The 16,010-nt window shown below is 44.7% G+C and overlaps 1 protein-coding gene across 3 annotated transcripts in view; it reads left to right on the top strand.

Moving 5' to 3' along the window:
* Window positions 1-1,642: 1,642 nt before the first annotated feature.
* The window catches only part of si:dkeyp-121d4.3, a 23,493-nt gene continuing 9,125 nt past the window's right edge, over window positions 1,643-16,010 (top strand). For all 3 annotated transcript variants that reach the window (XM_035172746.2, XM_035172745.2, XM_035172744.2), the window contains exons 1-19: window positions 1,643-2,514; window positions 2,720-2,770; window positions 2,861-3,045; window positions 3,144-3,186; window positions 3,473-3,598; window positions 3,954-4,058; window positions 4,135-4,353; window positions 4,452-4,598; window positions 5,897-6,124; window positions 6,209-6,427; window positions 6,740-6,886; window positions 6,970-7,209; window positions 8,212-8,415; window positions 8,489-8,725; window positions 9,746-9,850; window positions 11,369-11,506; window positions 12,573-12,680; window positions 12,952-12,989; window positions 13,123-15,472. In XM_035172746.2, coding sequence (XP_035028637.1) covers window positions 1,870-2,514; window positions 2,720-2,770; window positions 2,861-3,045; window positions 3,144-3,186; window positions 3,473-3,598; window positions 3,954-4,058; window positions 4,135-4,353; window positions 4,452-4,598; window positions 5,897-6,124; window positions 6,209-6,427; window positions 6,740-6,886; window positions 6,970-7,209; window positions 8,212-8,415; window positions 8,489-8,725; window positions 9,746-9,850; window positions 11,369-11,506; window positions 12,573-12,680; window positions 12,952-12,989; window positions 13,123-15,472 — 5,535 coding nt within the window. In that variant the 5' untranslated portion in view covers window positions 1,643-1,869. The remainder of the gene's footprint in view (window positions 2,515-2,719; window positions 2,771-2,860; window positions 3,046-3,143; window positions 3,187-3,472; window positions 3,599-3,953; window positions 4,059-4,134; window positions 4,354-4,451; window positions 4,599-5,896; window positions 6,125-6,208; window positions 6,428-6,739; window positions 6,887-6,969; window positions 7,210-8,211; window positions 8,416-8,488; window positions 8,726-9,745; window positions 9,851-11,368; window positions 11,507-12,572; window positions 12,681-12,951; window positions 12,990-13,122; window positions 15,473-16,010) is intronic.

Raw genomic sequence — 16,010 nt, 5'->3', positions numbered from 1 at the left:
CACAAATGGTGATTAATTCTGTTGGGCTCCGTGTCTGAGCGATGAAGTGGTTTTCATGTGTAGTAAAACAAAGTGTATCAATGTGTTGAGCTCTGACTGTCATACTGCTCACTGAACTGGCATGTCCCTCACATGTAGGTTCTGTATGTGTCAGTGTCTCTGGACATTTTCTGGAACTTTTCCTGCAGCCTCCTAGTGAAATATGAGAATACAGCAGGAAAATGTCTGGAACCTTCACAGTGAGCGAGTGGACGTGTTAGTCTGTGTTGTTGTGACTCTTTCATCAGTCACTGTTGAACCTCTGTCTCCATCTGAGGACGAGCTCATTGATCATTAGACGTCTGTCTTTCTCTTCCTGTAACTTGACCTTTACTTCACTCGGACGACAGAGAAAATGAGGTAAGGCAAATATTTGTATTCATCAGAATCAAGCAGTAGTGATTGTGGAGAGGTCCTGCAGATCCACGCTCTTGACCAATCATGAGTCAGTGTGAGCTGTCAATCATCTCACGTCTCTGCCTGTTTTTATATCATCAAATAACTAATTCAAACCAAACTGATCAGAAACACTTGAACAAACATCAGTGAGATAAGAACGACCTGAAATGACAGAAACCATCTTGGACTATGATTACAACAAGACTGCTTGATATATAGTATTTCTCTGATACTCGACCGTTACTGACAATAATCCATCAGTTCATTGACCTTCAGTTATGCTTCAAAATGTTTATTCTTATCAATGCTGTAAATACTCTGATCTTTCTGATCTCTGTTACACTTGACATCTATTCACTAGTGTCCGTCCTGGGAGACGGATCCTCACACGTGTCTCTGAGGTTTCTACCTTCTTTACCTGTTAAAGGTTTTAGTAGTTTGACTCTTGTTGAGGGTTAAGAACAGAGGACGTCTCATCTTGTTAAAGCCTATGAGACAAACTGTGATTTGTGAATATGGGCTATACTAATAAAACTTGATTGATTGATTGACAAACAATTAGAAGTGTGATTCCTTCACTTTCAACTGAGTGACTAACAGTTCAACATGAAACTATCCTTGTTAAACCATCACTTATTAAATGTACGGTTTTCTCCTGACAGTCTCAATCTGTCTTCAAATGCAGCTTCCAAAGGTTTCAGCCACTGAACTGAAACACGGGTGAAGAGAAAAGGAACAGGAACAAAGAACCGAATTCCGTTTGTGAACCTTTGAGGTGAAAGCTGCGGTTAGAGGTCGACAATATAAACACATTTATTAAACTATTCATTAAATTTTCCAACTTTGTGTGAGTGTGTGAGAACTCTCCCCTCTGATAGAATGATCTTTTTTGGGTTCTTTCTTTGCTTGTTTGTTTTTTTCTCGCTCCTCAGGTTGTTGTTTGTGACCTTTGACCTTTATAATAATTACAAACTGTTTGATTCGACTCATTAAAGCTACGTTTGTTTCTCAGACACAAAATGCATGAACAGGCATGATGTGAGCTGTTGATTTGTTTTCGACTGGTGTTTTACTGTGTTTATTTTATACCACGTGGCCTCACGATCATCTGTTCCTGTACTGCCGTCAGCAGCAGGACGCTGTAGTTTCGTCCTCCTGCCTGGTGGAGGCGGCAGATACCCAAAACCTAGTTTAAAACCGGAAACCGGAAGTAGAACAGCCATCGATTGGCGTGTTTGTGTTTGTCGGAGTTTGGGGGGAAAATAGTAAATTTTCTGTTTTAAATGTCCACGTTTATTTGAGTGAACGAAGTTTCTGTAAAGTTTAAACACTGAAGGAAACGTCGGAGTCGAGTTAACCGATGAGTTTGACTCTGAACCGGGATCGTTGGTCGCATTAGCCGCTGTTAGCTCACGGAGCGGTTTTGTGGGGATGGGACGGGATAAGAGACCCCCGATGGGACCCCCAGGCGAAGACGGGCCTCCCTTCGACATGGGTCCACCTGGCTGGGGCCCTCCACCGCCTGGGGGCTGGGGGCATCCTCCACTGGGAGGCTGGGGCCCACCGCCGCCTGAAGGATGGCCTCGGCCGCCAGATGAGTGGGGGCCTCCGCGTCCGGGAGTATGGGGCCCCCCGCCACCTGACTGGGATCTGAGAGGACCTCCCCATCCCGACTGGGGACCAAGAGGACCGCCACAGGGATGGGGGCCTCATCCCGACGACTGGTTGCCTCCTCCAGAAGACTGGAGACGTTTACACCCCGAAGACTGGAGACGTTTACACCCCGAAGACTGGAGACGTTTACACCCCGAAGACTGGGGACCTGACCGGCCTCCCCCTCGTCCTGGCTGGGGACACCCGGGCTGGGGTCCCGAAGGTCCTCCTGAGCCGTGGGGACCTGAGGCTGGTCCTCCCGGACCTGTACCTCCTCCGGGTATGCTTCCCCCGCCCCCCGTGGCGATGCCTCCTCCGGACCCTGCAGCCTTCGCACCAGTGGCCGTTCCTCCGGTGCCTCCTCCAGGATGCGTCCCTCCGTACGGGTTCCCGGCCTTCCCTCCTCCCGGCTGGGCAGGAGAGGTGAGCCCCATGGATCCTCCCGTCTGATTTAGATTCAACACTCAGAACCAGTTCAGACTCATGTTAACGAGTGAACAAATGTTTTATATGTGAACTTAACTTTCTAGAAACGATGTAAATGTTGTTTGTCAGTGACGGGCGTTTGAAGGAGAAATATCTGGTCATGTTTCGTTCAGTAACTCTTCTTTTCTCTCTGCATCTTCAGACGATCCTGGAGGAACCGATGCCCAACCCTCCGCCCGACCAGCCTGAGTGGGTCAGTACAGACCAGGACCAGGCTTAAAACTTTCAGTATAAATCTTTATTCATTTTTACTTCCTTGTTTTTTTAATGATGTTTTTCTCAGATTAAAGCGCTGATTTCAGTTCCGCCCACTGAGTCGACTCAAGGTGACACAAAAGAATCCACAGAGGAACCCGCTGACACAAAAACACCTGCTGCCACTGCCCCCGCTCCGAAACCTAAACCCAAACCTGAACCCAGTAAGGCTGCCAGGGCGCTCGGCCTGCTGGGAAAACGCACGTTTGATAAGTAAGTGTTTGTCAGAGAAGATGTGTTGAAGAAGATGCAGCCAGTTCATTAGCATGTGAATCTAAAGTGTGTGTGTGTGTGTGTGTGTGTCCTCTCAGGCCTCCTCCTGGCAGGTCGACAGGGATCATCTCCTTCATCGGGGTAAGAATCACTGACAACAGGATTTTCTGTAACTAAGCAACCAACTGCAGAGGAGACAATCTACTTCCTGTTTACATTGCATGACCAGTTTATGTGAATGGTCATGTGTCGTATGTTTTCAGGTGTGATAGTGTGGACGTAACTGGTTGTGGAAAGTCTGAACCGGAATCTCACACAATGTCACTTGAACCTTATTTGCTGTTATTGATTTTTGATTATCAGAAGACTTTTCTCTTCTGACCGTTCGATGACCTCATCATTTGATCTGTTAATCTTGGTTCTTCAGCCGACATTCGGTTATATCGAAAGAGAAGATCTTGAGAAGTTCACCTTCAGCTTCCAAGCTTTCTTTGGAAACCCCAAAGCCATGACGCCCGGGGTCAGAGTTCACTTCACCGGCTGTAAGGAGAAGGTGAGCTGTGTGTGTGTGTGTGTGTGTGTGTGTGTGTGTGTGTGTGTGTGTGTGTGTGTGTGTGTGTGTGTGTGTGTGTGTGTGTGTGTGTGTGTGTGTGTGTGTGTGTGTGTGTGTGTGTGTGTGTGTGTGTGTGTGTGTGTGTGTGTGTGTGTGTGTGTGTGTCTCTCTCAGAGGGGTAACCCTGACCATCTCTATAACTCAGGAGCAGAATGTCGCACATGTCAGCTGTTTTCATACATGTTCCTGAAATGAAGGTTCTGAATTCAAATAGGTTTTATTATGTTGATGTTTGTTGTGTCTGCAATAATGTTGTGTTATTGTATTTGTAACATTGTGTTGTTTGGCTGTGCAGAACAGTCTGATAGCAACTGATGTTAAAGTGGCGCCAGGTGGGACGGAGAACGTGGACTCAGAGATCTACGAGGCCGTCGTCACTCAGCCAATCGTGGAGCCTCAGGTAGTTTTTTTTTTTTGTCTTTGTCCTTGTCTTCCTTCACTCCCTGTCACTGATGCCGTTGTTTGTGTGTTTGTAGCCCGGCGAGCGTCAGTACCCAGGTCAGGTTCACGTGAACATCGGACCTCTGAGGACCAACCTGACTTTTGACAGGAAGGATAGCGCGGTGACGCTGCTGAAGAATGACCAGGTGCTCATCAACCTGCTGATGGACATTGTGACGGAGAAGCGGCGAGCAACCAACATCAAACCCAAAATACCTGCCACTTTTAGCCACACCAACGAGACCAGGGAGAAGGTCAGAGCTGACAATGTCATCGACTGCGGCTGATCCAGAACTGTAACTTACCAACACACACACTCGTCTGTTGTTTATTTTAATCCCATGTATTTCAGGGTGTCATCATCAGCCTGAAAGATAACAAAGGCATCATCAAGTCTGACGAACACGACGAGCTTCCCTTCGACATCAAGGAAAACTTCAGTGACGTGGAGTTCACCACCGAGGACATCAACGAGGAGGTTGAGTTCAGCGTCGTCACGGTGAGGAGTGTCTCCTCTGTACCTGTCCACACGATTACAATATAGTACTCTGATTACATTGCTTGTGGTGAGGGTAACGATAGCGATAATTATCGCGATATAACTTTTCCTCGATAGAAATGTAAGGCATGTCAATATAACTTCGATAGAACTCATTCCATCCATGTTTTGACGGACAACACGAACAGCCAATGATAATGAGCATAGTGCCGCGCCCAACCAATCATGTGGCTGGAATAGAGTTACACCCACAACAAGTTAGGTTGACGCACAGAGTGGAGGAGCATCACATGTGTTAATGTTTGGGCTCCTGCAGAGAGGAGGACGACTCTGCACTGATACAGTGACTGAACATAATCATGTTTTCTGCTACGTTCATAGTTTCAGGGGGTTTCCACCGCTGAATAATTATAAGCACAGCTGCTTCAATGCTGAGTATGTACATTATATTCACCTTTTCACTGTAGTGGTTTGTATGAAACGTTATAAGTATAGTACAGTGGCACAGGATGATTGTACGAGCAAGTAAAATCTATTTTGTGCATAAGAAAAAAACGTATGTAAGAAGAACATTGTACAATGTGCAAAACATTTATTTTCTGGATATTTGATTTATATCACGATATATTGATATCGACTCATATGAAAAAAATTATCGTGATAATTGTCCATATCGCCCAACCCTACTTTTGGTATTTAAATAATATTAAATTCAGTTAACACATTACAGAAGCCGCTTTCAGACAAGCACTGAACTCCGGAGTTCCTCCGTATTTTTGCCGGAGGAGGTGCATGTGTAAACGCAAATGTCAGAGGCGCCACAGTTTCTACAGAGTTTATCCTCCTGACCTCCTGGTATAAAGTCTGTAAAAATCAAGGAGAAGTGGAAGTGTGAACACAGCAGAGGATCCTCCACTGATTCACTGAGTGAGTGGGGGGAGGAGCTTCTAACACGGGACACAAACATGAAGAAACAAAAACAAATGTCTCTGGTGAAGAAGTGCTGACACACACGATGAAGACACAGACGAAGATGTGAAGAGAGTTTGTGGTGATCAGAGCTGAGACGGTGTCAGGTGATGTAAACATGATCACATGACCTCTGCAGCAGAGGTAACACGTCACTTCCTGTCTCTGTCTGCTGCATAGGGTTAGCCCTAACCCTATGTTATGATTTTTTTGTTTGATTTTAAATAATGAGTCATCAAATCTTTTCATATTTAATGTGTTGTAGGGTTTGTTGTCATGGTTACTCCTGGTTGATCACTTCTCTGACATGTTTAAATGTGCTTGATCAGCTAATTAAAGGAAAACACGCTGTCAGGATCCGCCGTGTGAAGGAGCCGCTCCTCCTGATGCTCTCCACAGCCACGGAGGACTCTGAGGTTGAAAACGGCAACAATGAGAGCAACAGAGAGTTTCTGAAGACGTCCAGAGGAAGAGCCAATCCCGAGCTGGGGCCCCACATGTGGCTGGACACGGAGCTGTATGAGGGCATCGTCAGTCAGCCAATCATCGAGCCCACGGTGAGTGACGACCCTGACGAGTGACATCATTTTTAACTGCGGTGCTGCTATTTAACATCCTGATGGCTCTTGCTCTCTTCTTAGCCCGTCTTGCCAGGTTACCCGGGACAGATCCACGCCAACATCGGCCCCGTTAGGACCAACGTGACCTTCAGCCACCGGGACTGTGGCGTGACGCTCCTGAAGAATGACCAAGTGCTGATCAACCTGCTGGTCGACATGGCAACAAGAAAGAAGAGAGCGGCAAACATCAAACCCAAAATCCCTTTCACCTTCAGCTACACAAAAGAGACAAGACAGCTGGTAACACACATACACACACGGAACAATACACACACACAAGCTGTTTTCACACATGACCTCTGGAGGTTCTCTGGAGAATCGGATCCAGATTTGTTTTTCACACATCACAGCAGCAGAAAGTCTTGAAGCTCTCTGCTTCAACCCTCTGGAGAAACTGTGGAGGATCTCCAGAGTGCAGGTCTGAAAGCAACTACAGATACATACACATAAACACGCATGCAGGCACACACACACACCAGTGTCACCAGAGACGTCTGAGGTGGAGTGAGAGAACTAATTATCATCTGTTCTAATAATTGATGGTGATTTTAGGGCATCATCACTTGTCTTGGCTCTGAAGAAGGAATCGTGAACGCTGACGACCACGAAGAGCTTCCCTTTGACGTCTGTGAAAACTTCAGCGACAGCGAGTTCAACAGCAGCGACATCCACAAGCAGGTGGAGTTCACCACCACCCTGGTGAGTGAGGCTCTGACCAACCAGAGCCACCGGAGACAAGGGACAGGAAGCGATGAGCTTCACTCACCATCTCTGTGTTGCAGGTGAAGACGAAGAAGAGAGCGATCAGGCTGCGGAGGACGAAGAGGGTGGAGGACAAAATCCTGGAGGAGCAGAAGCGACGGGAGGAAGAGGAGAAGAAGAAGAAGAAGTGTGAGGAGGAGAAGAAGAAACGGGAGGAGGATGAGAGGAAGAGGAGGAGGGAGGAGGAGGAGCAAGAGAGAGAGGCCGAAAGGAGGAAGAAGGAGGATGTGGCGGTAGCGCTGGCATCTGCCAAAGACAAGGTGAGAACGAGACAACGTCAACGTTAATTAATATTCAATATCTATCAAAACTTCTCATATAAGTTTGTTTTATTTAAATGAAGAAAAAAAACAGAAAAAACATTCAATTTCCCGTGAGCTGGAATGAGCTAGAAACAGGAAACGTGGCACAATAACTGCAATTGATGTGCATCAACTTTTCAAGAAACATGACCTCAATTGGCCACATGGTGGTGCTGTAATACAGCATTTAAAAAGAAGTTCACCGGACACGCCAATGGTGCTCGACAAAAAAGCCAATTGGACCATAAAAATCCGGCGTGATGGATTCTTTGCTAATTTGCATGAATTGAAAAAACGTAATGTCACATCTACTGTTTAACGGGGCTTAACAGGAAATTGGCCAAAATTCAACAACAATTTGTCCAATTATCATGAAACTTGGTTGTGTTGAGGAATGGGTGTCTTAAAGCCTTCTGAGTGTCGCCCATAGGGGGCACCAACAAATGTGTACTGCACTTGCCACTGGAAAGAATTACACCAAATTTGGTACCAGTGCTCCCGGCCCAAGTATGAACCAAAAACATGAAGTGGCCGTGGCCTACCAATTACTGACTATAACTCGTGATGCTTTTGACATATTCTTATCAAACTGACTGGAAAGAGTTAAATCTGTCTCCTATACATGCTCAACAACTTTCGTACAAATCCAATGAAGGATGGACGAATGGCGCAACTTTGAGTGCGTAATTATCGCACCACTCCATGCAATAAAATGATGAGACGAGAGACTGTTCTCACTTAGTAAACCAGCACTATGAAGCCTGAAACCTGTTATTCCTCTTTTCATTTGAATTTTGGCAGCTGAGCTGCTTCCTTGTATTGACTACGAGAGAGCTTGTCATTGCCTCGTTTAACAGATATGTTAGAAAGTAAAAGTGAAACCAGTAAGATTTTTAATTTTTTTAAATTTAATTTGATGATATGAACGAGCTGCTGCTGACGGAGGTTTTCTTTCTGCAGTGGACGCCGCTCGGCTTCACCATGAGACACCCCGGCTCCATGGACGACATCAGCAAGGAGCGATTCGAAGGAACCGTCCTCCGAGCCATTTCGAAAATCCCTCGTAAGGAGGTGAAGAAGGAGCCGGAGGAACCGACGCGATCAACAGAAGCAGCAGCAGCAGGAGGAGGAGGTTCTGAGGACGGACAAACGCTCCTTGCTCAGGTAAAAAAACAAAGTGTAAGTACTGCAAACATGTTAATACAGCCACATTAAATCCAGATGTTTCCTGGTGAAGGTGAAAATAAAAGTTGAGAAAAAGGATGAAGATGAGAAAGAAGAGGCAGAAGAAAAAGCTGATGGAGAGAAGGGAAAGGTGGAGGTGAAGAAGGATCAGCCGACTGACATCAGGGGCGGAGTCAAACCTCAACAGGAAATGGGTCGACTGGTGATGACGGTTGATGGTCAACAGAAACAACTTCCTTTCAGTCCCAGAGACCTGCTGTCGTCTGCCACCATGCTGGACGGAGACAAGGTGTGTTTGTCTTTCTACAGTTATGAGGCCAATTTTGCTTCAATATCATCATTGTGAGGACATGTTGGCCGGTCCTCACAAATTCAAAGTGCTGTTTGAGGGTTAAGACTTGGTTTAGGGTTAGAACTCAAACACCCTCACACAAGAGCGTGCACACACACACACACACACACAAACGTCCACTCTCTCTGGAGTGAACGCCGCTCACGTTCATCATTTGTAAACTGATTCGTTGGGTTCAGAGTTCACAAGCAATATGAACAAACGGTCAATAACCGTCTCTGAACTCTTGTAAACTCTGGACTCTTCTCTTTCTTTCTCTCGTGCTCTCGGAGTCTCTTCCCTCCTGATACTAAAATACGCATGCGCACAAGAGTTTTCTGGATGGGCGGGGGAGTGAGCAGTCAGCTGTGAGAGGGGCATGAGGAGAGAGAAGCGAAAACATTCACATGACAATTTATACTCAATCGTCACGATATAGTTATTTTAAACATTGCACATGGTACAAGCCGCGTTACATCGAGTATATCGTCCACCCCTAGTTCAAAGATTATTTCACTGAAACTACTGACTTAAAATTAAATAAAAACTGGTTAAAGTAAGAAAAGATTTGTGAAAATGAAAAATATCCAAGGAGGATGAAATGTGTACATTTTCTTTACTTATTTCAGATATGGAGATTTGTTACTTCCTCTTTGTTGTCGTTATAAGGGATATTCTTTAAGTCTGTGTGTGATCTGCACTGATAGATACACAACAAGGTATCATCTTTTCTGTGTCATTGTCCATTTAGGTTGAGAAGGTGACGCTCGATAATACAGAATAAAAAAACTGATAATTCCCCTGAAACACATTAAAGCAAAAGTACGAATCTGTTCCGAAAATGTAACTAGTAGAAAGTTCAGATGTTTGTGTTAAAATGTCTGTAGAGTAACTAAGTATTTGTACTCAGTTACTTCTTCATGATCAACCAGCAGCTTTTTTTCCTTCATTTAAAATGTCTCTGTCTGATCTGTGAAGGTGCGTTTCAACATCGCCACCAATCGAGAGACCAAAGAGGAGCGAGCAACCTTCGTGGAGATTCTCCCGGACTCCTTCGAAGAGTCGACAGAACAACGTCGACATGTAAGATTTGCAAACCATCAATAAACCAATCCCAGTTTGTCTCATAGATGTTAACAAGGAGCAACTTCCTCTGTTCTTTACTCAACAAGAGTCAAACTACAGAGAAACTTTATGACCAGTGAATAAAGCTCAGAGAGTCACATGTGAGGATCCTCTCCCAGAACACAAGTACAATAGATGCTGATGGAACTGAACACATCAACACAACAACAGGATTTACTACATTGATGAGAAGGGGTTAGGGTAACCCTAACCCTAACCCCTAATAAAATTGGACCGAGCACAGAACCCTGTGGAACACCGTGGTTAACTTTGGTGCGCACTGATGACTCATCATTAATTTGCACAAATTGGAATCGATCTGATAAACAGGATTCAAACCAGGTCAGGGCGGTTCTTTTAATGCCAATTAACTGTTCTAGTCTCTACTAATCCTAACCCTTATGATCAATAGTGTCGAATGCTGCACTGAGATCTAACTGTCTCCGTGCTGTGATTGGCTCTAAACCCCGACTGAAAGTCTTCAGATTACTTCCTGGAGAAACTCACACAGCTGATTGGCTACAACCTTCTCAGGAGTTTAGACAGGAAGGGGAGGTTGGATATCGGTCTGTAGTTAAAAACCTCCGGGTCCAGGGTGGATGTTTTGAGAAGGGGTTTGATTACAACTAGTTTAAAGGACTGTGGTACATCCTGATGATAATGAAAAATGTATTGTATTTAGTAAAGTAATATTAATTAGGGGCAGAATTTCTTTGAGTACCTTTATAGGAATGGGAACTAAGATACAAGTTGTGAGTTTAGATGATGAGATTATTGTGGTCAGCTGATCAAGGGTAATCAGAGAGAAGTCTCTGTGGGGTTGTGGTTGTGTGACTGATCTAAAGGGGGCGCAGAGAAGTGTGTAGGACTGCAGCTCTGCGTCCTGGTCCTAACTCTGGGTCGTCATTTTGGATTTACAAACAGCAGACAAGTCAAGTTCTGAGTCATTCTGAGTTTCAAACCTGAACAGTCGGAGAACTTGGGAAAAGCTGTCGATTCAGTAATGACTGGATACAGTGTGATGGAAATCTGAAAATACAAGAGGCTGGAACACCAAATTTGTCTTTGTGTATTTCAATCGGGGATTTCTGCAGAAAGGATCAACACAGAGAGTCACAGGGATCTCAGAGTGAAGATGGAGAACAGTCAAATGCAAGGATCTTATATAGGAGAACTAAGGCTGTTTGTCCGAGCCAGTTCAGACTGGTTCTGTAGGCCCAGTTTAAAACAGGAATTAAAGCACAGGAAACTGATTTGCATACGTTTCCATTAGGTTCTTGGACAGTCAATAAGTAATAGAAAGGTCATACAGGTTTCAGGTCATAAAAGTCTTAGACAGGTATGCAAAGGGTTACTCTTCAACTACAAAATAGGTTTCAACCACACTTAGTTATTTTCCACTACACTAAGTCATTTTTCCACTACAACAGTGTGATGGGTTTTCCCCGTTAATGTGTCTGACGTTTTTCTAACCAGGGCATTGTGATCGAGTTCTCTGCTGATTCTGGACTGATCAAGTGCAGTCAGAACCCACAGCTCTTCTTCCGCATGGCTGAGGTGATCGAGAAGAAGAAACTGGAGCTGAATGAAAAGGTTGAGTTCAGCGTTGTTCCGGTGAGTCGTCTGATACCGGAGTCAACTAATCTGAAGATTCCAGTGTTCCCGCATCTCCTTAAAACGTCTTACATCAAAATAAATGAAATTTGTCATTTAATTTTTCTACGCTGAATATTAAGTATTCATGTGGGCAGAGCATGACACAGTGCCACCCAATTACCAGTCTTACAAATCAGTGGTCAGCTATAGAACTGCAATGAGCCTGCGATGCCACAGTAATGTCTCCACGTCTGTTGTAGTGTGTGAACCATTCAACAGTTTCTTAACACAATCAAACGACTGCAAATTAAAGAAAGAAGCAGTTCGACCCAGTGATGATTCATTTATATTATTTTATTAAAGAAAGACACAGTTAGACTCTGTGAAGTATCATTTATATTCCTTTAGGCTACACTGAGAAAACTAGAGAAATCCTCAACGTTACACAGGTGAAAAACAGATCTGCTTGTTGCAGGAAACATCAAAGATTCTAAAGTTAGTGAGTGATGCTGGTTAGATTTAATGGACACTGACGTTACCTTGGCACTGGTAGGTAGCCTGTGTTCATTACTGCCGTGGTAAATCAGAACTCTCTCACTCTGAATGTAAAGGATAAGTGAGGAGTGATTGACATAATAGTCATGTGATTCGAAAAGTTTTATATTCAAGTCAATGAAGCTTTATTGGCAGACATGACCATAATATTGTAAAACAAACTAATGAACAAATAGGCTAATAATAATATAATATATATATATATATAATATATATTATAAAAATAACAATGATAATATAATTGTAAATTAACAGGATATTAACAACAAAAAGAACATAGACACGTGTGTGTCAGGTAAAATTATTTAAAAAACATTTCTTCTAATATTTTGAGCTCTGTTAGTGAAGTGTAACAATGTTACTATAATATAATAAACTTGATTATTTGAATACTCCTTCACTTGCTCTAATCCGTTGAGACAGTTTTAGATCAATGAGACGACGTACGGTTAAATCGAGTTTCCTAGATCGTTCAATATGTGTAATCTTCAATGTTTCTGAGTCATAACTAACTAACTGTTTCTTCAAGCATGAGACGGCAGAGGGGGGGACTCAGGCCATCAGGATCAAACGTCATACAGAGAGCGTTTTCCTCCCTGTTCGCAAACTTGGTGGTGTCGGAGCAAACAAAGGAAAAGTACGAATTTTTTATATTTATACAAATACAGAGAAGAAATTGAGAGAACTCTTAAGGTTTTGTTGTTAATTTGATTTTCTTTGCAGATGTGTAAAATAATGTTTCCTGTTTCTTTTGCATGACGCCATTTATGTTCAAAATATTTAAATTAACACAGCTTCCATATAAGTTCATTGATATGAAGCTGTGTTTTGCTTTTACAATGTTTTGACTTAAATTACAGGTAAGGTTTTTCTTACTTAGTCTAATATTTGTTTGTGTCCTCTGGTAGATGACCATAAAGCTAACAAAAGCTTCAGAAGAGACTGAGTGAGTCATCGCTTCCTTTATTTATTATTTTATCATTATTTATTCATAATTAATAATAATAATAATTATTATTATTATTTGTTATTATTAATAATAATAACCCTAACATGGAATGATCACGTTCACATTTCAGGAAGGAAAAACCAGAGACAGACAAGCTGAAGGCGGTTGTGAAAAGTCTTAGAGCGCAGGACAGTAAGACTGGTGTTGGCAGACGGGATCACAACACCAGTCGGCGTCGATATGGCCGGAGCAGAAGTAGGAGCAGGAGCAAAAGCAGGAGCAAGAGTCCAGCCAGAGACCAGTTTGGACGCATCATCAAAAGGAGACGCAGCACCAGTCCCGACCGTGACCGTAAAAGCAGCAGGTACAGGCGAAGCAAAAGTCGTACGAAAAGCCGAAGCAAGAGCTCAAGCAGGAGCCGCAGCAGGAGTCACAGTAGGAGCAGGGATAGGAGCAAGGACAGGGCCTTCAAGAAGAGGAGCAAAACCAGCAGAGAGCGTGAGGAAGGTCACAAGAGGAGGAGGGAACTGAGCCCTCCTCCCAGACGTGGAGTCATGGATGACGAGCTGGCGAGGAAGAAGCGAGAGCTGGAGGAGCTGAACGAGATGATTGCCTACAAAAAGTCACTGGTGGAAATAGACCCCAGAGGATTGGAGCCTGGACAGAGGACCTGCATTGACTATGACCATGGCAGGATTGCCATGCCGCTCGCTGAATACAAACCAGTCCGGTCCATCCTGAAGAAACGACCCGAAGGACCTGAGCACCACCATCGTCCTCCTCAGCCCTATGATGATCCGTATTATGATCGACCATACAGTCCTTACCAAGATCGGCAGTACAGTGAGCGCGGTGATCTGTACCCCAGCCGTCCCTACACTGATCGCCCTTACAGTGATCGTGCATACAGCAACCATCCGTACGATGACCGCCCTTATGTAAGTCGACACTATGTTGAACCTTCATGTGGTCCCCCTCTGTCTGCCAGCCACCGTTACACTGATCGCTATGATGTTTATGATGAACCCTATGACGATCGCTGCCATGACCCAGCACGTGCGGACCAACCTTGCAGTGATCAGTATCGACCTGTAAACCGGAGCCAGTCTCCAGGACACCATGATCCATCACCGTCTACACTGTCACCTGCCTCCACCCAACCCTCCCTGACTCATTCTTCATTTTCCCAACCTTCGTTCAGACCTCCTTCTCCCACTGAACCACCTCCTAGAAGCCCATCACCAAATCTGAAGAACACAACGCCACCTCCAGCTGAGAAACCACCCCTGGACCGTTTCCTTGACATGCTCAATAAAAAGGTGGGCAATGAAAAGAAATCAGAACCAATTCATGTTAATGATGACTTACTGCCTCATGAGCGGGCACTTCAAGATGGTGGTGGGTTCTCTCGGATTGTTGGATTGGCTCAAGAACCCAGCAGCAGTCGAGCTCCAGAAGGGCAAAAGAAACAACCAAGTCCTAAACATGCATCACTAGAGAGAACAAGTGAGGAATTAAAGGGCAAGACAGAACCCTACGACAAGATCCAGAGTCTTCTTCGTACGATTGGTCTGAAGTTGAGTACAGGAGACATGTCCAAGCTAGCGAGCCGAGCTCAGGAGAAAATCTACGGCTCGAAGTCCTCATCCACAGAAAGAGAGGATTCAAGAGAACAACTGCAAACACGTAGATTAAGTTCTGTTGAATCCGATCACATCCACACACCCTCTCCTGTCAGATCCTCCAGTTTGGAGCCACTCAGCAGAGAGTGTAAAGCTGTCTCAGAGTATGAAGAATTCCTGGACCAGCAGGAGCTGGAGGCGCTTAAGAAGGCACAACAGTTGCAGAGTCTTACCAAGACAATGGGGAGTACCCTCTCAACCACTTCTCCCAAACCACCTCCTGGGCCCCCGCCTGCTCAATACCAACGTCCACCTGCACCTATAAACTGGCCACTCGGAGTCACCACCCACGTTCCTCCAGAACAGAACTCCACAACCGCCAACACAGGTACTCCGACAGCTGGTCAACCGCCCCAGAGATTTGGATTTCCTCCAGGACCTCCACCCGGTCCTCCTCCTGGACATTCTTCACAGCGTTCTGGACAGCCTCCTCCAGGACCGCCTCCTGGACCTCCTCCACGACGCCCCTCTGGACAACCTCCTTTTGTTCCACCCTCCAATCATAAAGTCTTTTCTTTTATTGGCCAGCCTTCTACAGCCAATGACTCCAGTCCTCCACAGACTTTAACCAGCGCCACGATAACACAAACACCACTATCATCATGTCCTGCTGGTGATGACCAATCAGCCATCTCTACAACAGTAGCCAGGTGCCTGAAGGTCATAGAGACAGTTAAGTCTCTGGCTTCATCCAAACCAGTGAAATCAGTGCAGTTCAGTTTACCCACAGAGTCTCCATCAGCCTCCAGTAGTCCAGCAGACACAGAGGATGACATCAAGGCAAAGCAGAGGGAGAAGGTATGATCAGCCCTAGTACTCATTTACTAAAACCTCTAACATGAGTATACAAGTACTGGTACTTGTTCTCAAGAATGAAAATTAAGAGATATCGATAACAAGGGTGTGAGTTTTGATGAACTGCAAGAGGTTGCTTGCAACTGAAATACATTTCCTGAAACAATAACTGATTCTTGTTGCCTTGGAGCATCAATGGGAGATGTATCTGCTGTCAGTAATTCAGAAAGATAGATTTCATTCCCAGATGTGTTCACAAGTAACTTAGCTCATCGTTGCCAAACATTATTTGACAAGACGTTTTGGTCAAGTTTGACGGGTCGATAAGGGGAAGAAAAAAATGTAACTCCTAGAAAGTGGTGTCAGTGGTTGACAGACATCGTTTACATAGCTGGTCCCTGCGGTCATTTGACGGTTATTTAATACATTGGACAGAAAAGTGTAGGATCTTTTCTAGATGACCCCAAGAGGGTGGCATGAAAACTGCAGGCAAACATCTGCCTGTCATTGACCATGACATTGTCGTGGCTAACCATTTGAA

The sequence above is a fragment of the Hippoglossus stenolepis genome, chromosome 12, assembly GCF_022539355.2.
Source record: "Hippoglossus stenolepis isolate QCI-W04-F060 chromosome 12, HSTE1.2, whole genome shotgun sequence".
Taxonomy (NCBI): domain Eukaryota; kingdom Metazoa; phylum Chordata; class Actinopteri; order Pleuronectiformes; family Pleuronectidae; genus Hippoglossus; species Hippoglossus stenolepis.
The sequence above is the reverse complement of the archived record's forward strand: the minus strand, read 5'-3'. Positions and strand labels throughout refer to the sequence as shown.